The sequence below is a fragment of the Raphanus sativus genome, chromosome 6, assembly GCF_000801105.2.
Source record: "Raphanus sativus cultivar WK10039 chromosome 6, ASM80110v3, whole genome shotgun sequence".
In the NCBI taxonomy this organism is placed as follows: domain Eukaryota; kingdom Viridiplantae; phylum Streptophyta; class Magnoliopsida; order Brassicales; family Brassicaceae; genus Raphanus; species Raphanus sativus.
In genome coordinates, this window is record NC_079516.1 from 45233977 (window position 1) to 45252334 (window position 18358).

The 18358-nt window shown below is 29.8% G+C and overlaps 1 protein-coding gene across 1 annotated transcript; it reads right to left on the minus strand.

Moving 5' to 3' along the window:
- Window positions 1-7770: 7770 nt before the first annotated feature.
- On the minus strand, window positions 7771-10129 carry LOC108811642 (protein SHORT INTERNODES). Its single transcript, XM_018583726.2, has 2 exons — window positions 8819-10129; window positions 7771-8346 (listed from the first exon to the last, which is right to left on the minus strand). Exons 1-2 carry the CDS (start codon window positions 9474-9476, stop codon window positions 7973-7975), a joined length of 1032 nt encoding a protein of 343 aa, XP_018439228.1. The 5' UTR covers window positions 9477-10129; the 3' UTR covers window positions 7771-7972.
- Between the last annotated feature and the right edge of the window lie 8229 nt (window positions 10130-18358).

Consider the following 18358-nt stretch of genomic DNA (forward strand, 5'->3'; position numbering starts at 1 on the left):
AACCGTAAAATCAAGTTTTCTTGCCAAAACTGAGAAATCGGGTTTTCCCGCCAAAACCGGAAAATCGGGTTTTCCCGCCAAAACCGGAAAATCGAGTTTTCCCGCCAAAACCGTAAAATCGGGTTATCCCGCCAAAACCATAAAATCGGGATTTCCCGCCAAAACCAAAAAATCGGGTTTTCCCGCCAAAACCGTAAAATCGGATTTTCCCGCCAAAACCATAAAATCGGGTTTTCCGGCCAAAACCGCAAAATCGATTTTCCCGTCAAAACTGCAAATCGAGTTTTCCTACCAAAACCGCAAAATCGGGATTTCCCGCCATAACCAGAAAATCAGGTTTTCCCGCCAAAATCGTAAAATCGAATTTTTCCGTTAAAACCGCTAAATCAAGTTTTCTTGCCAAAACCAAAATTGTTGTATTTATGGATTAATTTTAATTTTATGAACTTGTATATATAATTATAGGCTTATAAATTAAAATCTAAAATTTTCTTATATGGTCTATTATGGACTCTATGGCAACCCATAAAAATATGGGTTTTAGTGGACATGGTTCTTAATGGACATGGTTCTAATGGACATGGTCACTCTTTGTCCACAAACAATAAATGGACAAATGGATACGGGCTAATGGACGTGGACTCGCCCAGTTTACAGCTATAGAACGGGATGAACTAAAGTTACTAAAAGTTGGTTTCGGTACAAAAATAAGGCCCAACAGTATTGTTACTTTTTCTATTTTATGGTGAGACATTTTATAAAATTCGTTTTGGAAAGCTTCATGCTGTTGTTTGTGTGGTCCTAACTAAAGGCTTCTGTTTTGTCCCCCTGAAATGCAATGATGCCAGTTGTAAATTTGTCTCTTATACGTGTCACTCTCTGATTGGAAAAAGGAAAATTCTTTCAAGACCCCACTTTTGCCTTGTGATACTGAAAGTAGTTCTTTAATCACCATTCGTCTACAAAATGCTTTCAACGTACAATAACATCAAATTATTGACAACGAATATATTTGTTTATCAAGAAAAAAAAAAGCAATTAACTTTTTCTTAAAGACGATTTGGAAGACAAGGTGTGAGGTTGTACGGAGGAAAGCTCGGTATCAAATCAGCAGAAACATGGTGGGTTTAGGTTTAATGGAGTTATGCGACCAATTGATTTACGTATATTTAAAAATGTTAGTAATGTAATATCACAAATAACGCATGATTTGTGTATATCTCTGGACAGTCTTCACATGCATCCCCATGCACCATTTATTTTTTCTCAACCAAATAAATCATTCAAATTAGTGTGGATTGCATCTAATCTAACTATCATCATGGCGTTCTTGAGGTGACATATATTGAATGATGAGAAAGGGAGGGTAGGGAATAAATTATGGAAAGAGGTATTTTTAGGTCCAAACATGTATGCCTGCAGAAATGAAGACGCAGACCAATTTTTATTCCTTTTCTGTTCATTCCACTCACCCCCATAATCTGCAAAAATCACTCTTCCCTCTCTCTCTCCAGGTAAGTGCTTAACAACATAATCCACGTTCACACACAAGACATATATTAGATTTGGGAAAATTCCTTAAAAATACACAGACTGAATTTCTTTTGCTGAAAAAATATACGAACTTTTTTGGCTTCCCAAAAAATACACAAATTAATTTTGATTGTCCATAAAATACACGAACTTTTGAATTTTGAAGGTTTCACACCTCGATTTTAACGGTGTAAACAGTGACTAACAGAATAGTAAGACGCCGTTAGACGCCGTTAACTCTAATTAAAAAGTTCATGTATTTTATGGACAACCAAAATTAGTTCGTGTATTTTTCGGGAAGCCTAAAAAGTTCATGTATTTTTTCATCAAAGGAAATTTAGTATGTGTATTTTTAAGGAATTTTCAAATGGAGTTTGGATATTTCATATACTATTCAGAGGCTAACTATCCCAATACATATCCAAAATTTTATATTTGTAAACTTTCGGTTTGGTTTTGGACCAGATATTTTCGATCTGAAAAATCCAGATCCGGAAATAAACGGTCCAAACCCGACCCAAAGACCTGAAAAAAACACATTCTCTATCACATGATACAGGTCCGAAATTTTATATTTGTAAACTTTCGGTTTGATTTTGGACCGAATTAATGTCTAGCCGGATTCAAAAACTTGAATCGGAACTGACCCAAAAATATTTTGTCCAAAACCAAACCAAAAGTTTACAAATATTTGTTTAGTCCAATTTAGTCGAAATCTATCATATATATCTAAAAATTCACAAACAACTCTAAATTTTACATTGAAAGTTTCATATTAATTAAAAATGTTTCTGTTACAAAAAAAAAACTAAAAAATATTGCAAAAATAATAACAAAATTGTTAGCAGAAAGATCTTGTCGGATTGAATCTATTCGTATCGATTTTATTAGGCTCAGGTCTATTCGTATCAGTTCTTTTTGGTTTCAATTCTTTCAAGTAGAAGAGTTTTGAATCCAACAAATATTTGTAAACTTTCGGTTTGGTTTTGGACCGAATATTTTCGGGTCAGTTCCAATCCAAGTTTTTGAATCCGGCTAAAATGTCAAGATTAGGTCTAGATATTTTAGCCGGATTCAAAAATTTGGATCGAAACTGATCCGAAAATATTCGGTCCAAAACCAAATCGAAAGTTTACAAATATAAAATTTTGGATCTGTATTGGGTCCAGATATTTAGCATCTGAATAGGATATGAAATATCCAAACTCCATTTGAAAATTTCTTAAAAATACACATACTAAATTTCCTTTGCTGAAAAAATACACGAACTTTTTAGGCTTCCAAAAAAATACACGAACTAATTTTGGTTGTCCATAAAATACATGAACTTTTTATTCAGAGTTAACGGCGTCTAACGGCGTCTTACTATTCTGTTAGTCATTGTTTACACCGTTAAAATCGAGGTGTGAAACCTTCAAAATTCAAAAGTTCGTGTATTTTATGGACAATCAAAATTAGTTTGTGTATTTTTTGGGAAGCCAAAAAAGTTCGTGTATTTTTTTAGCAAAAGAAATTCAGTCTGTGTATTTTTAAGGAATTTTCCCATTAGATTTAGATTGGCGCGTAAGTACATTTATATTTGAGAAAAAAATAAAATAGCATCAAACCAAAATTTTGTCATAAAAATAGCATCGCAATGAAAAAAATGACCAAAAAAATTTATTTAAAGATAAATATTCATTTATAACTTTTGGGCAAATTAATTTAAGACTTATGATTTAGAGTTAAGTGATGGAGTTTTAAGGATGTGTTCAAATATTTAAAAACAAAAAAATATTAAAATTTTCAAAACAAAAATATGTTATTTTGGTTATTTTATTATTTGAGTGCTATTTTTATGACAAAAATTTTTAAAAATTTATTTGAGAAAATTGCCTTTTATATTTACGTGGATGGACTTTGGAATCGAGAGAAACACAAGATCGGACTTTTGGGGAATTGTAGTATAAGCGAGGGCCTTAAAATGTGGCCAAACAAGGCATAGTGCGATGTGAAAATGTGTAAAAACACCTCTAATGCTCAAGTATTCCATAAAATATCAAAATAAAAATAATAGTAAAAATTTCGAAATAAAAGAAGTGATAGAATTTCTTGTAAGAATATCTCAGATAAATGTTTAAGATACTCTCTAAAAACTCCTTAACTATTTTGTTAGTTTACCATTGACTTAGGCTTTAATTAGTGACAGTTTATATGAACGAAAAAGGAATAAAATAATGAATGAAATTCCAGCTAGGGAGAAGAATAAACATAAATTATATGAATTTATGTTCAATACGTACCTCATTAGTATTAGAGAAGGATTTTTCGTTTTGTAATTTTTTCATTCTTTATGAAATAAAAGGAACAGAATAGGATCCATATATTATTAATTTGATAAAAAAATCAACATAAAGGAATATAAATTCCACCATTATTTTTTCCTGCAAGTATGATCACCAATTAAAACCTTAATTTTGCAATAAAAATAAAATTTAGTAATTTATCGACAATATCAAAATAATAATATTTTATTCTTTAGGTATTCATTCTTAGATATTTATAGTTAAGATTGCTCTAATGATACGACTTTTTTATTAAAAAAATGTCGATGTTGTAGTGAAAATGGTAGATAACATCAAGAGTTTTTTACATCCTAGAACAGTTTATGAGTTTTTATTACAGTATAAGGCAGTTTCAACTCCTAAGACACTTTTTCTTAACTTGATCTCTTTTTTTCTAACTAAAACATAACTAGTAGGACCCATACTTTACAACTTGCATTATCTTTCTATTTTCTCTATGTGATTATGACCTCGTTATTTCTTCTTCCTCTTCAGAAATTTATTTAGTTTTTTCCTTCTTTTACTCTTTGAATCATTTTCTCGTGCAAATCATTATTTTTTTTATTATCATAATTTCATCTTCTCTTTTGTTTTTATTGCAGATCCAAAAAATCAATGCAAACTTATCTGTTTTTCTCTTTTTTGCTTCCCAGATATGTGTGAAGCAGAAATACATCAGAAACAGCCACAAATTGATGGTGGATCTTCTTTTATCATCACCATCAGATCACCTTCTCAAAGCTGCAAGGATAGTTGTGACCAGTTTGAGCTTCTCCGACGCCGCTTTCCTTAATCGTGAATACTTGATAAACAACAATGGCTACTTTTGATTTTATTTCACATATGGTCTCTTGACTCTTGGTATATTCATTTATGCCCCTAAATTTTCTGATTTGCAAATATATCCCTTTCAAATTAACTCTTCACTACAGACCAGACTTTTCATGATTACACGAACGGGTCCTTGAACTTCTGGAAGTTTTCTATTCGATTTTGAACTTTGCAAATTGCAGAAATATTTTTTTAATATAATGTATACTACCATATTTATTGTACACATGTATACTACCATATTTATTGTACACAACTACACATGTACGTCATCAACCTTTAAAGTAGACATGTACACTAACGAATGTATACAACTACACACTTTATATGATTGTACACATTTTGAAATTTGCAAAACTATTCAATTAGATAGTATGATAGATGAGATGTGATTACTTTTAATTTGATTGTTGCAAAGATGAAAAAATTATAGACTAGTAAAAGTACAAATCTCATTAAAAATTCTACATATACAATGTTTTAATAATATATATGTCTACATCGTTTTACATGTCGACATGTACAAAAGAGTGTGTGCGACTTTTCTTAGTCGCGAAAGCTTGATGAACAACAATGACCACTTTTGATTTTATTTCACATATGGTCCCTTGAAACTTGGTATATTCATTTCTACTCCTAAAATTTCTGATTTGCAAATATATCCCTTTCAAATTAACTCTTCACTACAGACCATATTTTCCATGATTACACGAACGAGTCCTTGAACTTCTGGAAGTTTTCTATTCGATCTTGAACTTTGCAAATTGGAGAATATATATATTTTTTAATTTAATGTACACTATCATATTTGTTGTACACATGTACACTACCATATTTGTTGTACACAACTACACATTTACGTCATCAACTTTTAATGTAGACATGTACACTAACGAATGTACACAACTACATACTTTATATGATTGTACATTTTGAAATTTGCAAAACTATTCAATTAAATAGTATGATAGATGAGATGTGATTCATTTTAATTTGATTGTTGCAAAGATGAGAAGATTATAGACTAGTAAAAGTACAAACTCATTAAAAATTTCCACATGTACAATGTTTTAATAATATATATGTGTACATCGTTTTACATGTCCACATGTACAAAAGGATGTGTGCGACTTGGCTAAACATTGGTTTACATATCCACATGTACATAAGGGTGTTCAGCCTTTCTTCCTTACATATTGTCCACCCTCATAAATTCTCCGTGTGAAGATATAGACGCAAGAAATATGGGTAAAATTAGAACCTAACAATACTCACAACTAGACTTTTAATTGAATCAAGATGGAAGCGAATTATTAACACCGCAAGTATCATCAACGTGTACACATATTTTTTACTGTCCACATGTATAATATTTTATAAAAAGTCACATGTACATTGTTCTTTGTACACTGCACAAGTTATGATATCTGATGATTTTGAGTATCTTGTTATAGTTTATATGTGCATATATGAACATGTGTACATGTTTATATGTGTATATGTGCACATTTTCACTTGTTTACATTGTATATCATTAAAGCAAACTACAGTAAAATCATGTTGTTCCACTAAAACCACAAATCATATTGTTTGGTTAAAAATGAAAAATTAAATTTTGAATGATACTTGAAAGGTATTCAGTGTCAAATATTATCAACGTGTACACATATATTCTACCTTCCACATGTACAATATTATACGAAATGATACATGTATACCGATTCATTTGTACATTTTTCAAATTATGATATTTAATAATTTTATCTTTTAGGGTCTAAAATGTACACCGAGTAATGTACACTGATTCATCTTATAAGGTCTAAAATGCAAATATAGAAGTTTTAGGTTAACTTAAGAGGGCTTATTTGCAAATCTGAAAGTTTTAGGGCAATGATGAAAATATTTAAAATTACAAGGACCACATATGAAAATTAAAGAAACTTAATTTCAGGGTTCAACAATGGCGCTCTAATTTCGGATGCAGCAGCGACTTCTCTTCACGGTGCACCGGAGGCACGAAGAGAGACTGATACCAGCACGAAGACCTCTTGGGACACCATAGAAGAGAGGCTGGGGGCACGACGTTGAGGCTTCCCATCGGATTTGAGATATGCATAAGAGGAGATCTATGTAGAAAAAGGATATATATATGGTTTGTGACGGTAAATCAGTCACTATAATATGTATTTGTGGCTTAATCTGAATTTTGCAAAAATTATCTTTTGAAAAAAAATGGAAGTCAAAGATTTTAAAATGAAGATGATGAAAAAAATTTAGAGAAAAAAAAGAGAAGATAAGAGAGAGACGGAAATTAATTAAAGAGATAAAAAAGAGATGAAAGTGGGTTCTACTATTAACAATATAGTTATGTTTTAACTTGAAAAACTGAACAACATGTGTTAAAGTTAGAAAAAAATGTGTATGTAGCATAAACTGTTTTATTGTGATATAAAAACTTAAAACTGTCTCGCAGTGTAATTCTTTCTAACATTAATATACGTGGACGTTTGGTTCAGTAAGCAGAACGTCTCATCTGAGTCATCTCTCTCTCTCCAAATGGAAGTGTACTGACATTACATCAACGCACAAAACATAGTGGCATCAATTAAATCCGGCTTACATTTAAATACGAGGGGATATACATACGACCATATAGACAAACAGTAGCCACATACATATACCTATGCTGTGATTGTTCTGCCAAACCCAAAGAAAACTCAATACCAATATATATACTCCAACGTTAAATGATTTTCCAGATGCAAATTACATCTGTAATTAACTGACCTTATACAAACATCTTTAAATTTAAGATCTGACGTCCAAAATAAACATCTTGAGTTGGAAGTTGAAAAGAATAAGGCTAAGCTTAGCGATCAGAGTTAAAAACTGCCAGCTGGAAAGCTGTTGATTGAGATTTCACAGATACAGACTCGTTGACTTTTTAACACTTAAAAACTGGACTATATTATTATTACTATTTTTTTTTTTTTTTTGTAACTTAACTGGACTATATTATACTCGAATAATACAAGGTACTTCCAAATAAAACACTGTAAAAGTAAAAAAATTACGCGGATAATAGAGAACTTTAACTTTCTTTTAATAGAAATTGAACATGAGATAGTAGTAAAAGACAGGTAGCGATTTAATACTAAAATAGAAACATTATCAGGATTGGGAGATTAATCTTTAAAAGACACTGATTAACGTTATAAACTCCTCCTCTTCCTCCGTTCGAAAAAACCCTAGTTGTACTGTAAGAATTAAATGGCTACGATCTGTCAAGATCTAGGGTTAGAGAAGAAGTGGGTACCAGTGATGAAACTGTTGTTGGGGGTAGGATAATTAAGTGAGCCAGGATCAATATAATGATCTGAAGTGGAGCCAGCGACTCCATTGTTGCAGCTCACGTTTGCGCTTGACGAGGATGCCGATGGCCCTGCGGTTATGAGATTCAACGGCTGAGATCCACCGCCCGAGGAGCTTCTCTCGGCCGGACCTTGGTCGTAGAGAATACCTTTGAAAATGTGACCGCCTATACTCACAGCTGTTTTGTATGCATACTCATCTTCTCCCTCGTCCACCGAACTCACGCGCACACACTGGAATATTGCAGATGAGCTAATTTCCGGCGGAAAATTTCCAACCTGTAGCCCTAGGTGAAAAAATAATTATGTGATCAAATGTTTAATTACATGTGGAGAAATAAATTTAATGTAAGATTTGTTTGTTTTATATAAACTGTTTTTAAAAAAGTTTTTTCATAGAGTACAAAAAAAAGAGTTCTTTTCATAAAAAGATTTTTAATTTAATGCCAACAAATAAAAACACAAATATCAAAATCGGTGAGAACAGTATGCTGCTGTCAATCCAAGAGCCAGTTTTACTCATACACAGTGTTTATCTTCATAAAAAACCAAAAAAAAAAGTAGAAAACTAGTACAAACTTTTGTTCTTCTCGAAAATGAAAAAAACAAAAAGAAAAAAGCTGACCAAACAATATAGGGTTTCTGTTTCTGCAGTTGAAAAAACGGAAATTAATCAAGGTATCGACAATGCTTTCATTTTACCATTTTATTTGAACGCATGGAAGGAAAAAAAATACAGAAAGTGAAATTATGGGATACCTGAGGTGTCACGAGTGCACACAAGGGAAGTACATCTTGGTGGAATTGGGAAATGCTCTCTCGGCCGTTTAGGAACGCTCTCGCTAGCACCTTGCAGTTGCTGAGAGGAGGCAAGCTGCTGTTGGCGTTCCCGGCGTTTGGCGGCAGGAACCCATGTGCTCTTCACGTGAGTGGGACACTCAAGGCCTCGGCTCTTGCAGCAAGTCCTGCACCTCATGTGAGCGCAATCTTTCTTAGCCTGGTTCCCACAGTCCTGGCAGCTTGGTCCGCCACCGCCGTCACCACTTCTCATCATCATTAACGCTGAGGCTCCACCGCCGGAAGTTTCAATTAAGCTCCGGTTGCTTGGACCAACGCCTAAACCGGCAGCGGAAGTGTAGAGATCCAGCCTTTGCTGCTGCTGCTGCTGGAAAATGATTTGTTGATTGTTTGGGTGTTGCCATAACTCAAGTGTTCCTTTGTAAGACGGAGCGATATCACCACACCCAGTGTTTGCGTTTGCGTTTGCGTTTGTGTTTGAGTTAGGGTTTCTGCACCAGAGCCAAGATTCGTTTCCGGATGGAGATGGATTATTATTACTATTGGTAGTAGTGGTGTCTTGGCGGCTTCCTCCTCCGTCTACTCCTATGCCGTTGCCTAGCGAGAAAAAGCCTGCCATAGTCGGACACAACCAGCCATATATTACCAAATTTCAAGGGCTTTTCTTTTCCCACTTAATCAACACTCCCACATGCTAATCTTTCCACAAGAAGAAACGATTAATTTGTGAGGAAGATGATATTATGCTATCTCTCTCCGACTGGAGTGAGAAGAAGAAGAGGAGACTAATGCAAGGAACATATAGAGTAGCTGTCGGGTTTGTTTAGAAATCGAATAAAGCTTTTGTAAGTGTGGAAAGTTGGATTGTCGGCATAAGAGAGATTTGATCGATCAGAGAGTTTTGTTTCTCTTCTGTCTCGCGTTCTGCAACGCCGCCATGTCCTTAATGCTCCTCTCTGACTCTTTCCCCTCTTCTTAAATTCTCCCTCTCTCTCTCTCTCTCTTCTTTTTGTTTGTTTTCCACACACACTCATCGCCCAAAATATATCTCTACCGTTGATCATCAAGTGTTCACAATCCAGCGGTGACTATGCTGCCACGTATGCACCGTCGGCTTTTACACTCTCCTTTTCCACCGGAAGAAAACGCTCCCCTCTTACCCTTTTTGTTTGTGTTTTGGTGTTGTTTTTCTTTATACATACTCTTTTGTAATTCTAAATTTACATTTTAAAATCATGTATTTAATCTAAGTCTGGATTGAGTGACATGAGGATTAGCAACGCCGATAGTACCCGCATATTTGTATTTCTTTTTATAGATTCGCTGGTTTGTTTCAGTGCAACATGGCTTAAATTATCTTGTATTAGTTTTTGAAAAAAACAAAAAAGATTATCTTGTATTGGTATGTATAGTGCATCTGTGGCCTTAATTAAACGCGTAAAGGTTGCAGATGGTAAGCAGAGTATTATTTATATACACAACTAAATTAAATAATCAACGTTAAGTCCTCAATTATTCGTGGTGTATGTTTATCTATATTGTATAGACTGTTTAATGCAGAGTCTATACATGTAGGGGTAGGCACAAACCGATAACTTATATAGTTTTGCTATATTTGGTACTCGGTTTGACTTGCGGGAGTACTAAAATTTTGGATTTATATTTGGTTTGCTAAAAATGAATATTTGTGCTTTAAATTATTTTGCTAAAAATGATGGACTTGCAATATACTTGTTTTGTTACTTGTAACTTGTAATTACTTGCAAGATACTTGATAATTATTAGTAAGTTATTTAATAGTTTGTTAGAATTCAAAATTAAGGTAATGATATTTTGGATGGTTTTTAGATTTTACTTTTTTGGTTTTTGATTTTTAATTTTTGGATATTTACTTTTAATTTTCAATTTTTAATTTTGCAGTAAATTTTAGATTTTGAAAAAACATGAATGGCATAGTAGTTAAACAAATATGTATTATATATGTTAAACAAATTCTATTTACCAAAACTTATAAGTTTGTAGTAGTTAGCATTTTCATTTATTTTTCGTATATTAATACATAAATGTAACCAAACGTTTAATTAAGAAAAAGAAAATGTGTTGTTTGTTATAAAAAAAATAAAAAATGGGATTTTGGTTTTTCTTTAGAAAATGACAGTTATTTGAAAAACTAACTACTTTAAATTATAGAAAATCTATTTCTTTAAATATTTGATTGTTTACAAAATGTTTTTTTTTTCAAAATTAAAGTAAAAAAAACTTCAACATGGGTAAACAATCACCCCCTAAATAACATTATCATTTATAAAAATATTTCATTATTTTCTTATGTTTTAGTCAATTTGAAAAATATAGATATAACAAGGAGAAAACTCCAAGATGCTTATGTAGATATATAACTTATGGTTAATTCACTTATCAAAATAGAAATATAAATAAGTAATTTTAATATGATCTAGGAAAATGTATATTTGTTTATTAACAAAATAAATAACAAACTAAACAACGAAAAGTAGTTATTAGAATTTAGATATTTGATACTTGTTTTTTTCTTATAAGTAATTTAAATAAACTGCTTGGTATTCAGATCGGTCAAACCAAATATCCGATTTTATATATCAAATATAGATTAAGTAACGAGTAAATGACGAGTACGAAGAAGTTATGTCCACTCATAATACAGTGTACACAAGTATATCATTTCTCTGGTGTGCCATTTCAGTATTAATCAATTAATTATTATTTATATTATAAACAATTGATCTCGTATCTTATATATCAAATAATTATTATTTATATTATAAACAATCGATTATATATATCAAATATATTTTTTTTTGTTTTTTTCATACCAATTATTTCAAACCAAAATTTTGTTCATAATTTTTTTTTTTATTTAATTTAAAACAAAAAATCTATCTTATGAAAATTGAAATAAAATTATTGTATGCAAAACTAAATTAAATATATGCTGAATTAATAAATGTAAAAAAGCTGATGTGGAATGTTCAAAATAAAAATAGAGCGTCGAATATGATCTACCATTATTGATATTTCTAGTAGTATGTTTTAACTGCTTGAGAATTATACAAAATATGGATGACACTCATGGCAGCCAGAGGCCTCAGAGAGTTGACTAATGTGATAAGATACCCTTTCTGTTTTATATTTTAAGTAGTGTTAGCAAAAAAATAGTTTCACATTTAACATTTCAATGCAACTTTTGTATTTATTGAATAGTGTGTGATCAATTAAATTATATTAGTTATTTTATTATTGGTTGAATATATTAAATGAATAAATAACTACTTTCTTAATACTAGTGCTTTTAATTAAAACTATATACAATTTAAAATAGAAAGAATATTTAAGTCATTCTTTGTTAGAAGTGGACACAACTTTTTTTTTGAGAAGAATGTTCACAGCTGCGCACTAGAAAAATATATATCAAAGGGAAAGCGAAAGAGTGAAACTGGAATTCTGATGTATTTGCTATTTATAAAAGAGAAATTTGGGATCATATCCATTGTATAATTTAAATTTATTGTATATACATAGTAAAAACAACATAATCATAAATATAAATTGCATAAATAGAATAATTAGAAAAATTGGAGTTGCAATACAAAACTCTAAAAGAATCTTACATCTTTTCTCCAAACTATTAAAAATCCTAAATATGTTTTGCTGTAAAAATAAGAAAGTATAAAAATGTCTGTTGCCTAGAATAATGAAAGAACATTTATATATTATGTTAAAATCGGTCAGAAATATTCTTGTAAATATGGAAAACTTGGGCTTTAAATTGTTTAAAAACCAAGTTGGGTTTTATGCGTTTTACCGTCGATCGACAACAAACGATATCCATCAACCGATGGTTGACTATAAATATTGATATGTTCGACTGGTTTAATGGTTAACTACAAATTTCTTCTATATTTATCTTCAAGACTCCAAAATCAGTAAATCATCACTTACTCAAAATCATACATAAAACTGTAAATATGGTAAAAAAAACTCCAAAACATAACATATATATATATAAAACATTTTTATACCATGTCTAATAATATGTAAAATTCATGATATACAAGAATGAATCAAAAGAAAAGAAGAAAAAGGGAGAGATACAACACCGACGAGCTATTAGTATGGTAGTAAAAAGTGTTTTATATGAATTCAATTTTTGTTAGAAGAATTATTTATATTGTTTGAGTTTTAGGATGAAAACAGTTTTATCCAAGAAAAAAAAAAGGGAGATGCAATTATTCATGAATGAGAAATTCAGAGAGGGAGTGGGCAAAAGGGGAAGTGACATTTTCTCAAACTTTATTCGTGCATATTAACTAGATCATTACAAATCCATACGTACCAGATATCTTTATAACATCGATTATCTATGCAAATAACAAAAAACTCGCGACTTCACTAGCCCAAAGTCTAATCATTTGGAATGTGAACATTGGGATTAATACAAATAGATTACTTTTCCCAAATATAACGCTTAAAGGCGAGGAGTTATTGTCGCTTCTTGAGCCCTGTGTTTCCTTTTTAATGTTTTGAAAACCGGACCAGACCGGCCGGTCGAACCGGTTCGACCGTGACTCGCTGAAGAAGCCGAGTCCGGTTCGGTTTAAAACCCGGATTTGTAAAAAACCGGTAAAACCGGCTTAAAACCGGTAAAACCGGTGACCCGGGTCAATTTTAAAACCCGGTTCATAAAAATTAACATATAATTAAATGTTTTCAACTATTACTAGTTAAAATTTAATATTTTATAATTAGTATTCAACTATCATTGATCTTTTATTTTCTTAAGAAACAATGTAAAAAATATATTTTTGACTTTCATATACTATCTTTATTTTATCATATTCATAAAATTTGAGATTTAGTTATAAAAGATAAATAAATATGATAATTTTTATTGTAAATCATAGTATGGTTTTATCAATTTTAGTTTACATAGTATTCACTATTCAGTTTTGTTTTACTATATGTACAGTTAGATTTATGTTTATTGTTTATATTTAGTTAATTATAGAAAAGAATAGAGAATATATTATATGTAGAAGTAAAGTTCATATAATATAAATATATAATTATATATATAAGTTTCATAGACAGAAAACCCGGTTTGACCGGTTGAACCGGTCCAACCAGTCAATCAGTAGCTACACCGAGTTGGTATCCGGTCCGGTTTTCAAAACATAAACAAATTTAGCCTTACTTTAGAAAAGCAATTAAAGTTATATTCTCTTACGTATTTTTTTTTTTAAAACCACTTAGCCTCATTTCAGCTTAGTATTCTAGTAACTATAAACAAAAATTCGTTGCCACTCTTCTGGCATCTATTTGCACTTCGACACACATCTACCATTCAACATTTCAACTTGATTCTGTATATTATTCCCAAGAGCAACAAACAAGAAAAATGAAACATGGAAATAACTTTATAAATAGATTTTTTTTAAAAAAAGAACTTTATAAATAGAGAATAAAAGTGAATTTGGGGACATAGTGTTTTATTTTTTTAAAAAAATGGCTTACTTCTACATTATAACTCCTGCAAAATAAATCATTTATTACTTGAATGGATCATTTTCTTACATAGGCAGAATTGCAGAAAGAAAAGACTGTTTGTTTCGAGTCTTTTGACTGTCACCCGCTCGTTGCTTTTTTTTTTGTAACTTTACCCGCTCGTTGCTTTTCTACACTCTTGCTAGGTTTCAGAGAGAAAAGCACGATTAGTTAATTATCATTGTCATCGTGTACCACACGATCCCGTTTTATTATAGAGTCCATGTCTCCTAATTCTTTTTCTGTTTCAATTTACCTGGTGTTTAAAACTTTTATCTGTTTCACAATAAATAATGTTTTCTCTATTCACAACAAATATTTAGTGTTTTCTTTTTGAGAAAGGCTTACAACAAATATTTAATGTTGTTAAAGATTTATGACTAACTACAAAATATAATATTTTTATTAGTTAATTTAATTTTATTTAGTGATGTTTTTATGCAACCAAAATAAATTTTATAAAAAACTTTATTTTCTTAATCTATATGCATTAACTTTAAATATCTAAGTATAACGAAATAGAAGGAGTATATATTTCTCAATATTCAAGATATTTCACCATTGAAAATGAATGTTAATGGTATCTCCAAAAGTGCGCGTCAAAATGAGGAAAAACATAAAAAAACGAAAAAATTCATCTCTAACGGTATATCATTTTGAGAAAAATGAGTATATGAACAACATTCCTTTAAATTTGAAAAAAATACTATTCATAATCTCATTTTGATGTCAAGTTTTTTTATTTACATAATGATCATTTACTTTTTAACAATTTTTATTTTATGCATAAACAAAAATTTAACACAAAACATAACTTTTATAATTTTATATCCAATATGTATATACTGATTAAACTTCTTAAGATATAATTACCAATAATTAGTTATTAAAATATAATTTATAATTTATTATTATAATAAATGTAAATAACGACATACAAAGTAATAGTAGAATTATATTTTCTTTTAACTATATAAGTTAAAGTTAAAAGAAATTAGTTTGGTAAAATAATTAGTTTTTATAAGTTAAAGTTTGGTAAAATTGTAAAATTTAAAAATAAATGAGTATAATCTAAAATCTTATAATACTTCCTTTGTTCGGTAATATATGACGTTTTAGTGCTTTTTGTATCAATATATATGACTTTTACTGACTCAATGCAAATAATGACGGGAATTGACTTTTTCTAGCCTCGGTGAAGTTTAGGATCTTTTTGAATTGTAAATAATCTCAAGTAACTGAAAAGGTTAAATTAGAGATTGCATTAGTTTCTTTGATTTATGTGCAATGCTGTGTAACATCAAATAAAAAAGAACGGAGAGAGTATGGGGAAAATGAGGAAAACTATTGAAACAAATTATAAATTTATTTTGAGTTTATTTCATTTTAAAGAAAGAAAGAGGGAAAATATTGGAGATGGTCTAAAAGAGATCTCTCGTAAAGAAAAAAAAAGATATTTCACTATTTAAGAGAAAGAAAACTGAGAGTAGAGATTTTGTTCATGTGGGTCCCGAGGAAGTGGAGTAATGGTTCCTCCATACCAAATGTCATTCTCATGCACATGCAGACGCTTACACTGTTTTTAAACTACTGTATCAGTTGAGTTAATTACTGGATGCGACATATCTATCTATTCAATCAACTTGACTATATTTTACATAAAACTTATTTAATCCAACGTTAATTATATATCAAATTCACTAACTGTAACAAATTTTTGTATACACATTATACATACACATTATATATATATATATACAAATTTTCGCTTAATCGGGTCGTGACTTGTGGGTTAGAGAAAGTCCCCACTCTAGAAACGAAGGGGGATCAAAGACTCGGAGTTATATAAACAATAAACAATACAGAGGCTGCTGAAAAAACGAAGGACCACTGTTTCTCACGCCTAATTATTTTCTTCTGAACATGCCTAATTTTCTTAGTTACTTTATTATTATTGCAGACCTTGTTAACGGCGAAGTTAACAAACCCTGCTATCAGGGCTAGGCTATCTTGTAGGTTTTATAAATTATTCGATTCTCTAATTTCTTTCCGATATATATATATATATAATATACCGTATCATGGAAATGAATATCGTGTTTATGAATATATAAGAAAATCTTGGATTGGATGTGTCTGAACCGATTTGCTTGGCTAATTATTATATGAGTGAATATATGATTGAATGGATAATTACTAGTTAATTAGAGCTATGTCCAGTTCTTGAACAAGAAAACTATTATTATCCGAAGAGGTGTTCTTTCCATTTGTATCTCATCTTCCTCGTTTTGCATAATTTTGCCTACAGAGTTTGCGTAACAAAAGCTATGAAATATTGGATGTTCCTATAGTATCCACGAAAGTAAAAGATTTTATATGCAAAGTACCATCTAAAAAAGTACTAGTCATCTATATTACTAAAACTGAAGTATTTTTGGTATTGTTTGAAAACATAGATAACATAATAAGTGAAAATTGTTTGGAAACATGAATATCATATTAAATATTTTATTTTATTTACATATTTAACCATTATGTTTGTAATAAATTAAAAATAATTATTTTTTGTATTTTTTATTTATAGATTCTACCACTATATTTAATATCAATTTAAATTATTAATTACAATAGTTGTTGTTTCTTTGTGGTGAAAATAAAAATATAAACTGAAATATATAGTATATATTATATAAAACAATTTTAAATACAATATTAATTTTATTTAGTTTAGTCAAATATCAAAATTTCGAGAGTTCAATTTTTTTTAAAAATATAATATCATAAATTAATAATAATTCATAGAAAACTAATGTAAAAATTAAAAAAATTTAATATATTGTTTTATTTTAAAATAAATTAATCAAAAACAACAAGTTAATATATAAATAGTTCAATTACATCAAATTGCATTAAGTTATAAATTTTTAATATAATATTATTTACAAATAAAATAATTATTATCAAATATCTATATTATGAACATTTTAATATAATATTATGTACAAATGAAAAAATTATTATCAAGCATCTTTATTATGAAATAATATATTTTACTTTATATATAAATTATGAAACATAAAAATATACAAATTATTTTTTATAAAATCAACTGTTTATGAGTTTCCGTTGAACATCTATTAAATCAAATATTCGCTATTCTGTACGGATCAAGTTCTATAGTGTACGCTACTTCGTTCATATCAAGTTCTAGTGTACTTTAAAATTAATAAGATCTCGTATAATGTATGCTTATAAATAATTACATTCTTCGTTGATGGTAACAATCAAAAATGTAGATATGATTATCACTACGAAACTAATCAAGGAAAAGTAGAGCGTGATTGAAGTGATATCTTAGCATAGTGTTGACAGATAATAATAGAAAATTCAGCTCAAAAATAAATTTGCTTTATAAATAGATGAAACAAATACATCTAAATGGAATGGACAAGCCAAAGCAGATAATACCTTTCGATAATCTAGAAAGATATTAATTACACCGACCAGAAATAGTAACTTGGCAAAGTATGTTCTAAAGAGACTTAATTTGTTACTTAATTTTTTTTATTAGGGTATTTATTAATTTTGGTTATAATTTTTCATTATTATTATTTTTAGTTCCCTAAATTTAGTTTTGGTCAAATGCCACAAATTTGCTGAGTTAATATTTTCTGTTGGCCTATGTTTGATAAAATGTTAACAATAACGTAATTGATTTTTTTCGTTCTTATTAATTTGCTTTATTTATTTCTACATTTAATGATTTTGGATTATTTCATGTATTTTTATTAAATTTATTTGATGATTAAAATTTTAATTAAATTCAAGTTTTTTCTCTTTATCCATCGAATAGAAATTTGATGGGACTATTTGGTTTGATACAATTTCTTTTAAATTTCCATTTGTTTGTAAATTAGCGTA